Raw genomic sequence first — 16,339 nt, forward strand, 5'->3', positions numbered from 1 at the left:
TTTCATCATGCTCCACCCCCCATCAAACTAGCAATCAGTGAGGTAATCAGCAAAGGTGTGCTGGAGCAAAAGACAATGAGTTGTGAAGACATCTCATGCAGAATGTGCCATCTTATACTCCCTAAATGTTGCTTTGAAACAGAAGTAATGTGGATGCCCTTGAGCATTTTAAATTGATTCTCTCCCATATACTGCACCCAAATTGGCACTGCTCTCTCTTTCAAAAACTACTGCCAAATTAAAGACCACTCTCACTTCAGCAGCTCTCAAGTTTTTAGACTACAGCTCTCAACCAATGACCTTCCACGTCTTACTCTCTCTAAATAACAAGACACTATGAGAGAGACCGCTGTACGAGTTGACTGAACAGGGAAGTTTGATTCCTTTCTAACAACAACTCTCCTTACTGATCCCATGTAAGTTATATTTAATTATGTCCAACGTTATTCTCACCTTACACTGGATGTTTCTACACACTGTCAAGGCCATTCAATCCACAGCTACCTGTATGCCTGTTCCTGAAGTACTAAACCGTGAGCACATGTTCAGCCTATTTGGAGGGTGGATGCAATAATCCCAAACCAATTATCTACCACTAACTAAAAGTAGCTTTCCATTCATTTTAACTTGGCTGCTTGTTTCCTTATGATTGCCTCCCCCAACAAGCGTCTGATTAGACTAAAGGACAATGGAGAGAGAACATCAACATCAGTAAATGTAACAAAATTTTCTAGTTCTATGCAGAATGATGAAACCACATCCACTGTCTGGCAGACTTATTCAAGTGCGTTAGGGATATAGATGATGTACAGGGAGAAAAAATTTCAATGGAGGTCCTAGAGTAGGAGCTCATGACAAGAAGTTTCAAGGGAGTAAATTCTAAAACACTGGGAAGTTAATGAATGCAGAATGAAGACACAGTTCATGGGGGGATGGGAAGAGCACAAGGGATCCTTAGGTATACAATAGTAAAGTTAAAGCTGGAGATCCATTTTAAACTGGGCAGGCTATATGTGCCTTATACTCTTCATATGTTTCCATGCTCTGTTTCATATTTTACGATAAAGACAACATGTTAATACTCCAAAAACATGCTTCTACAGGTTGAAAGTTTAAGTCAATGTACCGTAAAAGTCAAATAAAGAAGTCAAGTCAAAGGAGAGTTGTCAAATGTAATGGCCTGCTTATTGCTAGGCTACTCCTTCCAATTTAACCCCATGTCTAAAAACAATAGTAGCCCTGAAAAGACAGAAAAGTCAAAAAGGCCATTACCTCCATATCAGAGAGTTCCTTCCACTGGGGCTGGCTGATTCCAATTGTGTCCAGTAGGCGGGAAAATTTAAAGCGGTTCTCAGCAGAATCTATGGCTTCTGGGGAGGTGCCAAGGACACGGCACTGTTGGCGGTGGAGGGCCATAGCGATATTGTTGGGGAGTTGTCCCCCCATGGACAAAATCATGCCTTCAGGGTTCTCTAACTCATATATATCCATCACAACCTTTCAAGTGAAGAAACATGCAAAGTATAAATCAATTTTCTGAGATGCAGAGAAACCTCCCATTACTATCCAAAATAATTTGGTAAAAGATGATTACTTGTAAAACACTGCCATCTATAAAAGGGAAGAAAGGGATACAGAAAGCTATATTTTCTTGAGATTCCTTAATTTCCATTAATTCAGATACATAAAACATTTTTACAATTCTGCTGCTCTAAACAAGTAAAAAAGTCCTTCATAGCCACTCTTATAGCACAAATCTTGTTAATATTGTTGGGTCTGTACCCTCTTGTTTTACAAAGTAGTTATCTGACATAGACCCCCAAAGAAGATTTATTAGAATTTTAGACTTCCCGCCCCCAAACTCGACAGAAAGCGTGTCCTCCCATCTTCCACCCACCACCCCCTGGCAGAGTAGGCCATCATGGGAACTCCAAGGACCCTCAGATCTTAACTCTTATCACCCTCCCACCACCTGAACGTCACCCTGGGGCCTACCTTTAAATGCCCTGGTGGTCTAGTGACCTCCTCCAGGCAGGAGCGATTGCCATTCGTTCCTGCCCTGCCAGTTCCTCAGTCAAAATGGCTGCATGAACTCCCAGTCAAAATGGCTGCATGAGATTGCTGCAGAAATTCCAAGCAGCCATTTTGAGACTGGAACTGGCAGGGAGCAGGAGCAATCCCCATACCATTTTCAATCAAAATGGCTGCCAGGGCTGCCGTGTGAAGTCTTGGCAGCCATTTTGACTGGGGATTGCTCCTGACCGAAGAGGCCACTAGAACTCCAGGGCATTTAAAGGTAGATCCTGGAAGGGCGTTTGGATGGTGGCGGGGGGGGGGGGGGGGGGGAGGAGGCTGGTCCAACAGGACTCACTCTCTGCTGGGAGGGGGGGGGGGGGGGGGGGGGGCAAGTGGCCTGGGAAGATTCACTCTGGCAGGGGTGGGGGTAGGCAGAGAGTGGTCACAGAAGGGGGGGAGGGTTTGGTTTCACCCAAAAAGGCACTGGCATTTTTTTTTTAGCCTTAGTATTTTTATTGATTTTAAAACAGTATTACAGTGAACAAGTCAGTACAACAACAACAGATTTCAAAAAGCGTGAAGGAGGGGAAGAAATAAAAAGGGGGTGAGGCTTCTCAACAGGCATCTGTAAGGTAAGTCAAGAAGAGTCTCTGTTGGTCTTGCCATGCTCAGCGGGGCACTCTCAAACACCTTATTTTTGACTGTGTGTGTCTTACACTATTTTGGAATGATGTATGGCTTACTTTAATAGATGTCTTTCACTTCACTGGTCCTATGTTGTACAAGTATGTGTTGCTCAGAGACCAGTGTTTTCGTTCTCTGTTAAGCTACCATGACTGCTTGCTTGTGAATACCTTGCTTAGTTTAGCTTTGAAAGTTGTTTTGGGGCACTGGAAGACTCTGAGTCAAGCCACGCATCAGGAATGGTGGAATTTAGTATTTCAGACTTATAAATATGAAGTATTTCTAGCTAAAAGGTCATGTCGATATATTTCTTATAAGGAGAAAGGCACTGGCATTTTTGGCCGAAACCAAAGCATGACCAAACATGGATTTTGGGTCAGTTATATGCCAAAACTAAAACTGAAATGCAGTCAGCTTCTACTCTCTCCATTCTCCAAGATTTTGGGCAGTGGAACTCGCAGACAACTTACTCACCTCAAATGATATTTCATCGAAGTACAAGCGATCACACATGTCATAATCAGTGCTCACAGTTTCCGGGTTGTAATTCACCATGATAGTCTTGAACCCCATCTATTTAAAAAAAAAAAAAAAGTGAGAACTTCTGGATAGTAACTTGAAAATACACCTAATTTAACTTTAAGACATTCAAGATGGGAGGGGAACAGGGCACAGAAGCCTGCAAGAACTGTTCTAAAACCAAATTAATGATGCAAGAGAGTAGGGTACACATAAGCCTGGGAAGAACAGTTCTAAAACCACCAAATAGTACAAAATGTGTGTAGCAATAGAAAAAAAAAAAGCAGAAATTATGTCTTATCTGATAATTTTTCTTTAGTCAGCGATGCTGTTCTGAATCAATGGGTTGTTATCCCTTCCTATCAGCAGTTGGAAGTAGAAAAAAATGAATTCTACCAGTGACACCACTGCATAAAGCTGTTATGCTCCCTGGAACAATCAAGTATGCATCTGCCTAAGCAGCTGAAGATCCCTTTTTCAGAATGCACCCAGCCCCATCAACCACTGCAGCTGCAACAATAAGCAAGTGAGCAAAACATCAGAGCAGCAATCACTACCGTCACATGGAACAGAAACACCACCTTCAAAAGAAAGAATGGTACCATGCACAAGGACATGGAATCCTCAAAGAAAGAGAGATAGGGATCCCAAAACGACAAGGCCTACAATTCTGAAACCCTCCTAGTCAAGGTGATGGTCACAAAAACACCATCTTGAGGGTAAGATCCTTGATGGAGCCAGGCACAGAGGCTCAAATGGAGCCTCGGACAGCACCCAGAGGACCAGATTGAGGTCCGAAGGAAAGGAAAGATGAAGAAGGAGCGCATCAGAAACCGAGCCACCTGACCGAAAATGTCCCCCCCCCCCCCCCACTCCGCCCAGAATGCATCCCTTGGGAGCAGAGGAGCACTGCATGCCCTTCTGCCTTGGCTCTGGTAGCCTAAGAGGCCACATCTTCCCCATATCTTTAACCAGTTTCTCCAGGTCTTCTCCAAAGAGCAAGCACCCCCTAAATGGCTGCTGACTCAACAGCTTCTTGAAAACTGCATCCACTACCCAGTGGCAAAGCCATAACCATCAATGACCAGCCACTGAAAGCAGTCACTGAACAGGAAGCTAGGCGAACCAAATCGAAGTTCATCAGCCAAAAAGGCTGTTCCAGATTCCAGGTGAACCTCCTTTGTACACTACAGGAGCTGCTCTAACCACTGCAAGCTTGGCTTTCACCACATAACCACCACAGATGGCAGCCTGAGCGCTGGAAGCCCTCACAGAAAAAGGTCAGACAGAGCTGCTGCTCCATCTTCTTATTATGGAGCTCTTTAAGGGAAAGGGAATGGGACATATATAAGCCTTTCTGTGTTTTTTCCAACTACATTCAAAGCGGTTTACATATTATATACAGGTACTTATTTGTACCTGGGACAATGGAGGGTTAAGTGAGTTGCCCAGAGTCACAAGGAGCTACAGTGCGAATCGAACCCAGTTCCCCAGGATCAGAGTCCGCTGCACTACTCCTCCAATCCTCTCAGGTTCCCAGTCCCCTGCGGACTCATATTTGGAGGATCCCCCCCCCCCCCCCCCCGCTTTGGGAAGACTAGTCTAGGGGCCAAACACCCCTAGACTGGCACAGCAGTTGTCTTCGTGACAGTCATAACCAGGGCATCCACCTTAGGGAACATCCTGTGCATGTTAACACCTTCTCCAGAGGGAAGACATAAAGACGATCAAGAGCCCTGGCAACCCAGAAAAAGCAACAGAGTAGTTATCTGCAAAAGCGGCATATATAAATAGGCTGGGTTTGGATTATTAACCTGGTCGTAACACCACTAGCATATATGACTGCAAAAGCCATAACTGAACATTAACAACTGACTGTCATAATGTATCATTTGTGACATCAATGCCAAAGAAAAATATTATCAGAGTTCACATATATATGGATGTCTCAAAGGTAGGTGGGGAAATTAGAGTTTTTACTGAAATTTTATGAGAATAAGATACAAATAGCTTTCACTTATCTAGAATAAATTCTAGTTCTTGTTGAAATGCTACACCATACATGCTGAACAGAATAAAAAAAAAAAAAAAAGACAAATATATAGATTGCAAAAATCTCTTTATATACTCTGAAACAAGATTTAACATTCATACTACTAATACATAAACATTATTAACTGAGGTACATCTAAAAGAAATATAGAAAACAATGTTTTGCCCGATAACTTTCTTTCCTTTAATCCTACTAGACCAATCCAGAATGAATGGATTACGTCTGTCAACCAGCGGATGGAGGGATGGAGACAGAGAAAAAAGTAGTTAAGTGATTTGTGCTTCAACGGTATAGTGCAGCTTATAATGTTCAGTATTTCAAATAGTCAAGCAATGGTGCTCATGACTCCTATGTTGGCCAAAATAGAAAACCAGAGATAAAATGTGCCAATCGAGCCTTAGCTTGATGAACTAGTAAGGCATATATATGAAGCAGAAAGCCTGTGAGGGAACCCGTGGGACCGTTAGATCAAGAAGGACAAAACCATAGTGGGGAGATTGAATGAATTCTTTGCTTTGGTCTTTATGGAAAACGTAAGAGATCTACCTGTGCCAGAAATGGTTTTCAAGGGTGACAATGTGGAGGAACTGAAAGAAATCTCAGTGAACCTAGAAGTACTGAGCAAAATCAACAAGTTAAAGAGTGATAAATCAACTGGACCAGATCTGTTGTTAGTGATCTGTAACCTGTCAATAAAATCGTCCGTAGTACCTGAAGATTGGAGGGTGGCCAATATAATGCCGAATTTTAAAAAGGGTTCCAGGGGTGATATGGGAAATTACAGACTGGTAAGACTGACCAGTGCCAGGCAAAATAGTGGAAACTATTATAAAGAATAAAATTACGATGTAGATAAATATGATTTAATGGGACAGAGTCCGCATGGGTTCAGCCAAGAGAAGTCTTGCCTCAGCAATTTGCTTCATTTCTTTGAAGGCATGAATAAACCTGTGGATATAGGAGAGTTGGTTGATGAAGTGTATCTGGATTTTCAGAAAGATTTTGATAGTTCCTCGTGAGACACTCCTGACAAAATTAAAGAGTCATGGGATAGGAGGCAAGGTTCTGATGTGGATTAGGAATTGGTTATTGGACAGGAAACAGAAGGTAGGCTTAAAGGGCCATTTTTCTCAATGGAGGAGAGTGAATAGTGGAGTGTTGCAGGGATCTGTACTGGGACCGGTGCTATTTAACATATTTATAAATGATTTGGAGATCAGGACAACGAGTGAGGTGATTAAATTTGCAGACGACACAAAACTATTCAAAGTTGTCAGAACATATGCAGATTGAGAAATATTGCAGGAAGACCTTAGGAAACTGGAAGACTGGGCATCCAAATGGCAGATGAAATTTATGTGGACAAATGCTAAGTGATGCACATTGGGAAGAATAATCCAAATCATAGTTACCTGATGCAAGGGTCCACCTTATGAGTCAGCACCCAAGAAAAAGATCTAGGTCTCAATCTAGACAGTATGCTGAAATCTTCTGCACGGTGTGCAGTGGCAGCCAAAAAAGCAAAACAGGATGCTAGTAATTATTAGAAAAGGGATGCAAAATAAGACCAAGAATATAATAATGCCTCTGTATTGCTCCATGGTGCAACCTCACCTTGAGTGTTGTGTTCAATTCTGGTGGCTGTATCTCAAAAAAGATATTGCGGAATTAGAAAAGGATCAAAGAGAAGTGACCAAAATGATAAAGGGGATGGAACTCTTCTCATATAAGGAAACGCTAAAGAGGTTAGGGTTCCTCAGCTTGGAAAAGAGATGGCTGAAGCGGGATATGATTGAGGTCTACAAACTCTTGTGTGGTGTAGAACGGGTAGAAGTGAATAAAATTTTCACTCTTTCAAAAAGTACAAAGACCAGGGGACACTCAATAAAATTACATGGAAATACTTTTAAAACAAATAGGAGGAAATATTTTTTCACTCAAAGAATTGTTAAGCTTTGGAACTCGCTGCCAGAGGATGTAATAGCAGCTAGCATATCTGGGTTTAAAAAAAGGGTTGGATGAGTTCCTAGAGGAAACGTCCATAGTCTGTTATTGAGATGGATATGGGGGAAACCATTGCTTGCCCCCGGGATTGGTAGCATGGAATGTTGCTACTAATTGGGTTTCTGCCAGGTATTTGTAATCTGGACTGGCCACTATGTTCTTATAACTGTCAAGATTGTGCAAACTAGGACCTAAGCAGTTATAAAAACAAATCTTAACCAACTCCCTTAGATAAGGTTTAAAATGTAATTGTGACTCTTATGAAATCTCAAAGACACCTCAATACTAGCTTAATTTTACTTTGATGAAAACTTACTTCCTGTTAACAGCTTGAACTAACAGAGACCAACTAACCCAAAGTATCTCTGTCTTTTGCACATTTAATTAATTTTAAATATCCAATTTTTAACTAGCAGAAGACATACATTTACACACTTGCACCCAACTCCAACACTGAACAATCACCTAGATATTGTCTGAATAGGTCCAAAATTCAAAACCATGATAATGTAGCCAATGAAACCATAATCACATTAAATAAAATTGCAGATAGGGTTAATTCTTTTCAACATGCCTGTCCAAACTGGATGCCACTCCCTTCTGCTGCCTACTCATCAAAAAGAATACAAAAACCATTCCAATAGTTTACCATTAATCCCCAAATGCTTCATTTTAGCGATAACAATATTATTATCTACAACAATGAAAGCAGAAATACCAAACAGAATTAACAACTTGGAATCATTCCTATCTAGACTCGAATCAACTAACAAAACAAGGTTTCTGTACTGTACTCATGTGAAAATTTACATTGACAGTCATTTCACATACTTGGTTCTCCTCAAGAGAATATAACCAAAATAACACACATTTTCAATGATCTTACTCAGCTTAGACAAGAAAGAAACTGGATAATAACTAGAGCAATGTGATACACTCAAACCCATCTTAAGAAGAGGATGTACCACAGCTAATTTGAGCCTTTGGGGATAAACTGCAGCCCATAAAGACATATTCACAATAATTGCTGAAGATAAAGCCACACAATTCTAGTTTACAATACCCAAAATGTGCAAGAATCCGAACAATTAAACTTCACTGAAGTCCAGCAACAATTATTTGAATCTTAGATTCAGTAATCAATAGAAAAATCTCCCAAGATTTTACTGCTTCTGTGACAGAACCATGTGTTTTAAGCACGTAAATTGCCTAAATTAACTCTGAAGTGCATTTGTCTAGTTTGGCCAGCAGGTGGTCCATGTTTTATATTAAAGCTGTTATAGAAAAGTGAATGCCCTCTTTTAGTTTCACTCAGTGAAGAAGTGAATTTACAGTACAGTGAGCAGTATACTTTTAAAACTTGCTAACTGGGCTCTGATTGGCCTGGAGTTTGAAATTACCCAGAAGTTGTTGCTGGCTGTTGCTTCAGTCTTAGCCCGGGAGAAAAGAGACAGTTCTCTTTGCTGAGGCTCAGTGAATTATATGTCCTGATCTTCCCAAGTACTGTTTAGACAGTATGCAAATGTTTAGTTAGCGTTCTAATTGATCCATAATTCAGTTACCTGTTTGCTGATTGCACATCTTTTTTGTTCACTGATCCAGTGTGACAATAAACCTGTTTAGTTTGTTGACTCTGCCTGTCTGGACTGATAAAGAATCCTGGTGGTTTGTGAGTTGGGACTGTGAGTGCTTTCAGGGAACTGTGGGATCACTGGGAGTGCGGCCCCAGTAACCTAGCTATCACTGGGGATAATTTGAGAGCAGGAGACTCGCCCAGAGGCGGTTGTGACCCAGTCGGTGGGAGGAGGGTGCTAGTGTAGAGCATAAGCGGCAGATGCATGCAGATCTGAGTTGTGCTGGAGATAGACCCTCTAAGTGGCCGTGGGGTAACTCCAGGCAGGTGGCTAGGCATTTTCTGACAGCTGTATTATTACTTCCCAGTGCAGTAGCAACACTAGCACTAAAGTAGTAAGTACACTTCATCCTCAAAGAAGTGAGCCATTATCTTTACTGAAGGTGTTTCCCTACACCTTTGGAACACTGGTTTAGATGTTGCTTCTCTAATCACTTGAAAAAGCACTTCTGGGACATTAATTGAATCAGCAATTTTTTTAGACAAATAAACAGCATGCTTCGCAAACAGTAAAGCAATATACATAATATATTCAGCTTAATCTCGTCATTCTCTATAATGTCCCAATTTTCCTGACATTTCTTTTCTCCTGTAACTCCTATGAGTACCAAGGTACATGGAAAACCTCACTGGCTCATTTGTAATAAAACCATAGACTAGAGACACTTGTAAGACTTATACGGTCTGTGCCAGAGCTGGTGGTTGGGAGGCAGGGTTGGTGGTTGGGAGGCGGGGATAGGGCTGGCCAGACTTATACGGTCTGTGCACTGAAGAGGACAGTACAAATAAAAAAAAGTAGCACATATGAATTTATCTTCTTGGGCAGACTGGATGGACCGTGCAGGTCTTTTTCTGCCGTCATCTACTATGTTACTATGTTCTGTTTCTTTTTTTTTTTTTATATTTCCAGTGACTTTTTAAATCTATCATATACCTAAAATTCTATCATAAACCTTAAGTTTGTCCTGTGACTTGCACATTCTGGAAATGCTTTGCTCAACATCCCACAATAGACAAAAATAGCAATTATTTTACCATAGCTCAATATTATATAAAAATGATCATGAGAGATTTTACATAGCAAAACAATTATAAAGGAAGCCAGATCCTGCACTACCAACCTTGCGTAACTCCTTGATGCATCCCACTGCGCACCAGTCAAACTCCACACTGCTGCCAATGCGGTACACACCAGACCCAATCACCATGACATGAGGGTCTCGGAAGGCTAGGTCATGCTCTACTCCATTGTAGGTCAGGTAGAGGTAGTTGGTCTGAGCCGGCCACTCTGCAGCCACTGTATCTATTTGCTTCACAACAGGTAAGATTTTCCAGTCCTGCCTCATCTTCCTTAGTGCCAGTTCCGTGCTAGAAAGGGAAGAGAGAGACAGAACATGACTGAAGCAGCACATGAACAGTGAAAGATGGGGGGGGGGGGGGGGGGGGGGGGGAGAAGGGGAATTTTCAAACAGCTCACACACTTGTATTGTAAAATATGCACTTTTAAAGTACTTTATGTTAATTTTCAAATGGAACATACAAGAGACATATAGCACTAGTGCTTTACACTTGCTCTTCAATGCAAACAAGAAAAGGGAGTGAACATTGCACATGCACTTGTGAAAATGTCTAGTAAGCACAGTATTCTGACTAAATTACATATTCTATGGAAGCTTGCATCTATACTAATTTAATTTGGCACTTACACTCTACTTTTACTAGCAAAGATCTAGTTCAAGGTAGATTATAACCAACTGAAGATAAAATATAAGCAGTAAAATCATATCAAAACAAATCTAACAGATAAACAGGCTAAAATACTTTTACAGCTGGGCAGCAGGCAGCCATTTTCAGCCAAGCTATTTTAACTTGAAAAACTGACCGAAAATTGTCCTTTAAATATAAGAAAGGATGTAAGAGTAAGAAAGGCAGAGGTTTAAAAATACTGAGTAACTGGGGGGGGGGGGGGAGGGAGGACTACCACAAATTTTGCATCCAGAAAAATAATGGCATCTGTGTATATGGTCCTGACAAATGCCATAAGAAAATACCTCCCAAAGTAACTCAGCGCTGAGCAGGCTCCAGAGATTAAGACTCCCCCTTCCTCAATACCTGCCTACGCCTGGAGGGCCCGTTCTGCACAGCTTTACACATTTGAATGTCATGTTATCTATCATAAATCTCATTTGACTGAGGAAAAACAAAAACATAAGCAATTTGTTCAAGATTTTATCACAAGCAACATCCAGATTGTACAGCTAGGGCACTGTTTACTAAGATGCTATAGGTGCACTAGCATTTTTAGCGCATGCTAACGCTAAAGACACCCACAGGAATATATGGGAGTCTCTAGCATTTAGCGCATGATAAAAATGCTAGCGCACCTTAGTACTAACAAAATTCAACTACTGCAACTCTATTTATGCAGGAATTGAAGGCGGCCTTATCAAAAAATTACAAACTGCTCAAAATACCGCTGCACGCCTCATATGCAGACCACCTCATTTCGCCAAAGCAACTCCTCTTCTATATAACCTACAGTGGTTACCAATAAAAGATAGAATATCTTTCAAGTTCTATGTTTTTATTTGCCAAATTCTATATGGTTCTGCTCCATTATATATGAACAATCTCATTGAATCACCCCCCCCCCCCCCCCAAAAAAAAAAATCTCTTTCTGCATTTCCCTATTTGTAGGAATGTAATCTATAAAACAATTCACAATGCCAGTTTCTCATATCAAGGTACTAAAATTTGGAATTTTCTACCAAAAGCAATTAAATGCACAGATGATTTTACCTGTCCTTCAGAAACATACTGAAAACTCGTTTTTTCAAATTAGCCTTTCAGAAAGGTGAAATTAGATCTTACCTGCTAATTTTCTTTCCTCTAGACCCTCCAGACCGGTCAAGACGCGTTATGTCCTCCTACCAGCAGAGGGAGACTGAGAAACACTGAGCTTTTGAATGCTGTATATATAACCTGTGCAGTACATCCACTAGCCAGTATAACACTAACAAAGCAGAGAAACCATAACACTAACTATAAAGAGCAACCCTGTACGTGGTCACTGCCAACTGGACACTTTCTTTATTTCTCTTACTGTGTCCCTTTTTCGTGTGTGCTTCCACAGGTGGACTACCAAACACTGTCACACCTGTCCAGACTCCAACCAACAAAAAACTGGTAAACCAGAGTCTGAATCCATAGACACAACAATCAACAGCTGCCAAGAAATAACAACAGACCAACCATACCTCCTGGCCTAAAATACAGACAGACAGATAGACAGGGCGGGCCTTGACCGGTCTGGAGGGTCTAGAGGAAAGAAAATTAGCAGGTAAGATCTAATTTCACCTTCCTCCACGACCCTCCAGACCGGTCAAGACGCGTGGGACGTACCAAAGCAGTAAATATCCTACGGGCGAGATCCACGAAGGCCAGAGGTCAACACTGCAGCCCCAAATCCTGCCTCTTCCTTGGCATGCACATCAATCCTATAATGCTTAACAAAGGAATGCAAAGAAGACCAAACCGCCGCTCGACAAATATCCAACGGAGGAATCATGCTACATTCCGCCCAAGAGGCCGCCATTCCCCTGGTAGAATGGGCCGAAAACTCCTTAGGAGCCAAGCGACCTTTTAGCAAATAAGCCGAAACAATCGCCTCCTTTAACCACTTTGCTATCGTTGCCTTGGAAGCTGCCGCGCCCTTCTTTGCACCACCATGCAGGACGAACAAACGATCAGAAACTCTATACTCCCGAGTTCTGGAAATATAACAGCGCAAGACTCTCCGCACATCTAGCTTTGCCAGACGACGCTGCTCCGTATCCCCCGCCAAATTACCCAAAACTGGCAAGGAAATGACTTGATTAACATGAAACTCTGAGACCACCTTGGGCAAAAAGGACGGTACTGGCCGCAATGAAACCTTTTCCTTGGAAAAAATCAAAAAGGGTTCTCTACAAGACAAAGCATGAAGCTCCGACACTCTCCGAGCTGAAGTAATGGCCACCAAGAAAACCGTCTTTAATGAAAGGTCCTTGTCCGAAACAGCAACCAAGGGCTCAAACGGCGGCCTAACCAAAGCATCCAGAACGAGATTCAAATCCCACGGAGGCACCATCCGCCGCCGAGGCGGTCGCAGCAACTTCACACCCTTCAAAAAACGAACCACATCAGGACTAGAAGCTAAAGACTTCCCCTGAACCTTCCCCCGAAAACAGGACAAAGCTGCCACTTGTACTTTTAAAGAGGACAAGGCCAGACCCCTGTCCATACCATCCTGTAGGAATTCCAATACATCAGTCACAGACGCACGAAAAGGAAGAACCTGTCTACCTGCGCACCAATGCTCAAAAACTCTCCAAACCAGGACGTAAGCCAACGAAGTGGATTGCCTACGAGAGCTCAACATGGTGGCGATAACTCTGGCTGAAAAACCCTTCTTCTTTAACCTGTGCCTCTCAAGAGCCAGGCCGTAAGCGAGAACCGAGCCGGATCTGGCATCACTATTGGGCCCTGACACAACACCACTGAATCGGACAATGGAAGAGGGTCTGCTACCGCCAGCCGTATCAGATCTCCGAACCACGGCCGACGCGGCCAATTCGGGGCTATCAAAATCACCCGTCCGGGGTGCCGAGCTATGCGTTGAACTATGCGTCCGACTAACGGCCATGGAGGGAAAAACATACAGCAACTCCTGAGGCCAGGGCACCAGCAGAGCGTCGATCCCTTCCGCTCGAGGGTCCCTCCAACGACTGAAAAACCTCTGCACTTGAGCATTGTGGGCCGTTGCCATCAGGTCCACCTCGGGAAGACCCCAGACCGACACAATGCGCTCGAACACCGACCGATGCAGAGACCACTCTCCGGGGTCTAGAGTATGCCTGCTCAGGTAATCTGCGTCCACATTGTCCACTCCGGCCACATGTGCCGCGGAGAGCGCTAGCAGGTGACTCTCCGCCCATTGGCACAACAGCGCCGCCTCCTCCGCGACCGCCTGACTCTTTGTGCCCCCCTGACGGTTGACATAAGCCACAGCGGTGGCGTTGTCGCAGAACACCCTGACTGCTTTCCGGCACAGGAGACTCTGAAAAGCCTGAAGCGCGAGCCGCGAGTTTCCAAACGATTGATGGACCAGAGCCTCTGAGTCCACCGACCTTGAGCCACTTGCCCGAGACAATGAGCTCCCCAGCCTTGTAGACTGGCATCTGTGATGAGGACCACCCACTGTGGGGCCTCCAACGGCATTCCCTTTTCCAGATTGTCTGTGTCTAGCCACCACCGGAGACTGAGGCGTGGGATTACCGCCAGCTGAAGACGACTGTCCAACTCCTGACTCAGTGGTGACCAACGACTGAGAAGAGCTGACTGCAACTGCCGCATGTGTGCCCGGGCCCACGGAACTACCTCTATGGTGGCCGCCATCAACCCCAGGACTTGCAGATACTCCCGGGCCGTCGGTGCTGAGTCCGCCAGAAACCGACGAATCTGACCCTGCAACTTGCGAATCCGGGGACCCGGCAAGAATACTCGACCCCTCTTGGTATCGAAAAGCACCCCCAGATATTCCAGCGACTGCGACGGCACCAGATGACTCTTGCCGAAGTTCACTACCCAGCCCAGAGACTGAAGAAACTGAACCACTCGAGCAGCAGCCATCTCGCTCTCCGACCTGGACTTGGCCCGAATCAGCCAATCGTCCAGGTACGGGTGCACCAGAACACCCTGCCTCCGCAAGGCCGCTGCCACTACTACCATAACTTTGGAAAACGTTCGGGGAGCCGTTGCTAATCTGAAAGGTAGAGCACAGAACTGAAAGTGCTTCCCTAACACCGAAAAGCGAAGAAATCGCTGATGAGCAGCACGAATAGGAATGTGGAGATAAGCTTCCGTCAAATCCAAAGACGTTAGAAACTCTCGGTCCTGAACCGCGACAATGACCGACCGCAACGTTTCCATGCGAAACGAGGGAACCTTGAGAGCTGCATTGACCCTCTTTAGATCTAAGATAGGCCGAAAGGCATCCTCCTTCTTTGGGACCACAAAATAGATCGAATAGCAGCCCGAGCCGCGCTGAGCGAGGGGAACCGGTACCACCGCTCCAAGCCTGATCAGACGAGCCAACGTGTCCCGCACAGCTGCCCGCTTGAGCCTCGAATGACAAGGGGACTCCAAGAACCTTTCGGGAGGTGAACTGTCGAACTCCAGGGCATAGCCGTCTCGCACCACCTCGAGAACCCACTGATCTGAAGTGATTTGGGCCCAGTTCTGGTAAAAAAGACTCAACCGAGCCCCGACCCGAACCAGAGCCTGGGCCCGCACACCTTCATTGTGCATTACGCCCCAAGACCTGGCCTCCCGTGGAAAAGTCACGCCCTCCGCGACGACTCCCACGAAAGGACTGGGTGTGCTGGAAGAAACGACCCCTAGGAGCCCCACTAGACCTCCCTGGCCTATACCGACGAGCCTCCTTAAACCGACCTCGGGAGGAAGTGCCCCTGGAAGCCGCCTTGGAACAAAAATCTGGAAGCCTAGGGGCTTTGGCATCACTGAGACCTTTCACCAACTTATCCAATTCCTCACCAAAAAGCATGGACCCCTTGAAGGGAAGAGAACACAGCTTAGCCTTAGAGGCCGCGTCCGCGACCCAACCGCGTAACCAAAGGGCCCTATGCGCTCCCACTACCATAGCCATATTCTTTGCCGAAGCCCGCAATAAATCATAAAGAGCATCCGACAAAAAGGACGATCCCATCTCCAGCTTGGCTAACTCCTGGACCCCCGAGGAACCAACATCCACCGAATAATCCAGAAGCTTCTCGGCCCAGCGAAAACACGCCCGAGCTACCAGGCCCCCACACACCGAGGCCTGCAAGGCGAGAGCTGACAGATCAAAACTACGCTTGAGAAATGATTCCAGCCTCCTATCCTGGGGGTCACGGAGAGCGGTACCTCCGTCTACTGGGATCGCCGTGGCTTTAGTAACAGTTGTCACCACGGCATCCACAGTGGGAGCCTTAAAGGAATCCCTATCTTCCTGCGGAAGAGGATAAAGCCTCGCCATGGCTTTCGCTACTTTACATGGCGCATCCGGAACATTCCACTCCTGAAAAACCATATCCCGGAGGTCCTTGTTCATGGGGAAGGACCGGGCTTTCCTCTGGATACCTTTAACTAAGGGATCCACCTGTCTAGCCTCCCCCATGGCTACCTCTGGCTGATCAAACTTAAGGGTGGCCGACACCTGATCTATAAGCTCAGACAGCTCATCCCTGTGAAAAATACGAACCACCGAGGGATCCTCACCAGGAATTAGGCACTCCGCATCCTGCGAACCTTCAAACCCCTCTGGGTCCCCCAATTCACTAAGCGCTCCGTCAGAACCACCCGGAGAAAAAAACTCCCCGTCCTCTGACCAA

The 16,339-nt window shown here is 44.6% G+C and overlaps 1 protein-coding gene across 1 annotated transcript in view; it reads right to left on the reverse strand.

Annotated features, from left to right (window-relative positions):
- CAD (carbamoyl-phosphate synthetase 2, aspartate transcarbamylase, and dihydroorotase) overlaps nt 1–16,339 on the reverse strand; it is a 448,399-nt gene that overhangs the window by 244,944 nt on the left and 187,116 nt on the right. The window contains exons 18-20 of the mRNA XM_030198598.1: nt 10,031–10,277; nt 3,175–3,273; nt 1,273–1,497 (exon numbers count right to left, since the gene is read on the reverse strand). Coding sequence (XP_030054458.1) covers nt 1,273–1,497; nt 3,175–3,273; nt 10,031–10,277 — 571 coding nt within the window. The remainder of the gene's footprint in view (nt 1–1,272; nt 1,498–3,174; nt 3,274–10,030; nt 10,278–16,339) is intronic.

The sequence above is a fragment of the Microcaecilia unicolor genome, chromosome 3 (assembly GCF_901765095.1).
Source record: "Microcaecilia unicolor chromosome 3, aMicUni1.1, whole genome shotgun sequence".
NCBI classification, from domain to species: domain Eukaryota; kingdom Metazoa; phylum Chordata; class Amphibia; order Gymnophiona; family Siphonopidae; genus Microcaecilia; species Microcaecilia unicolor.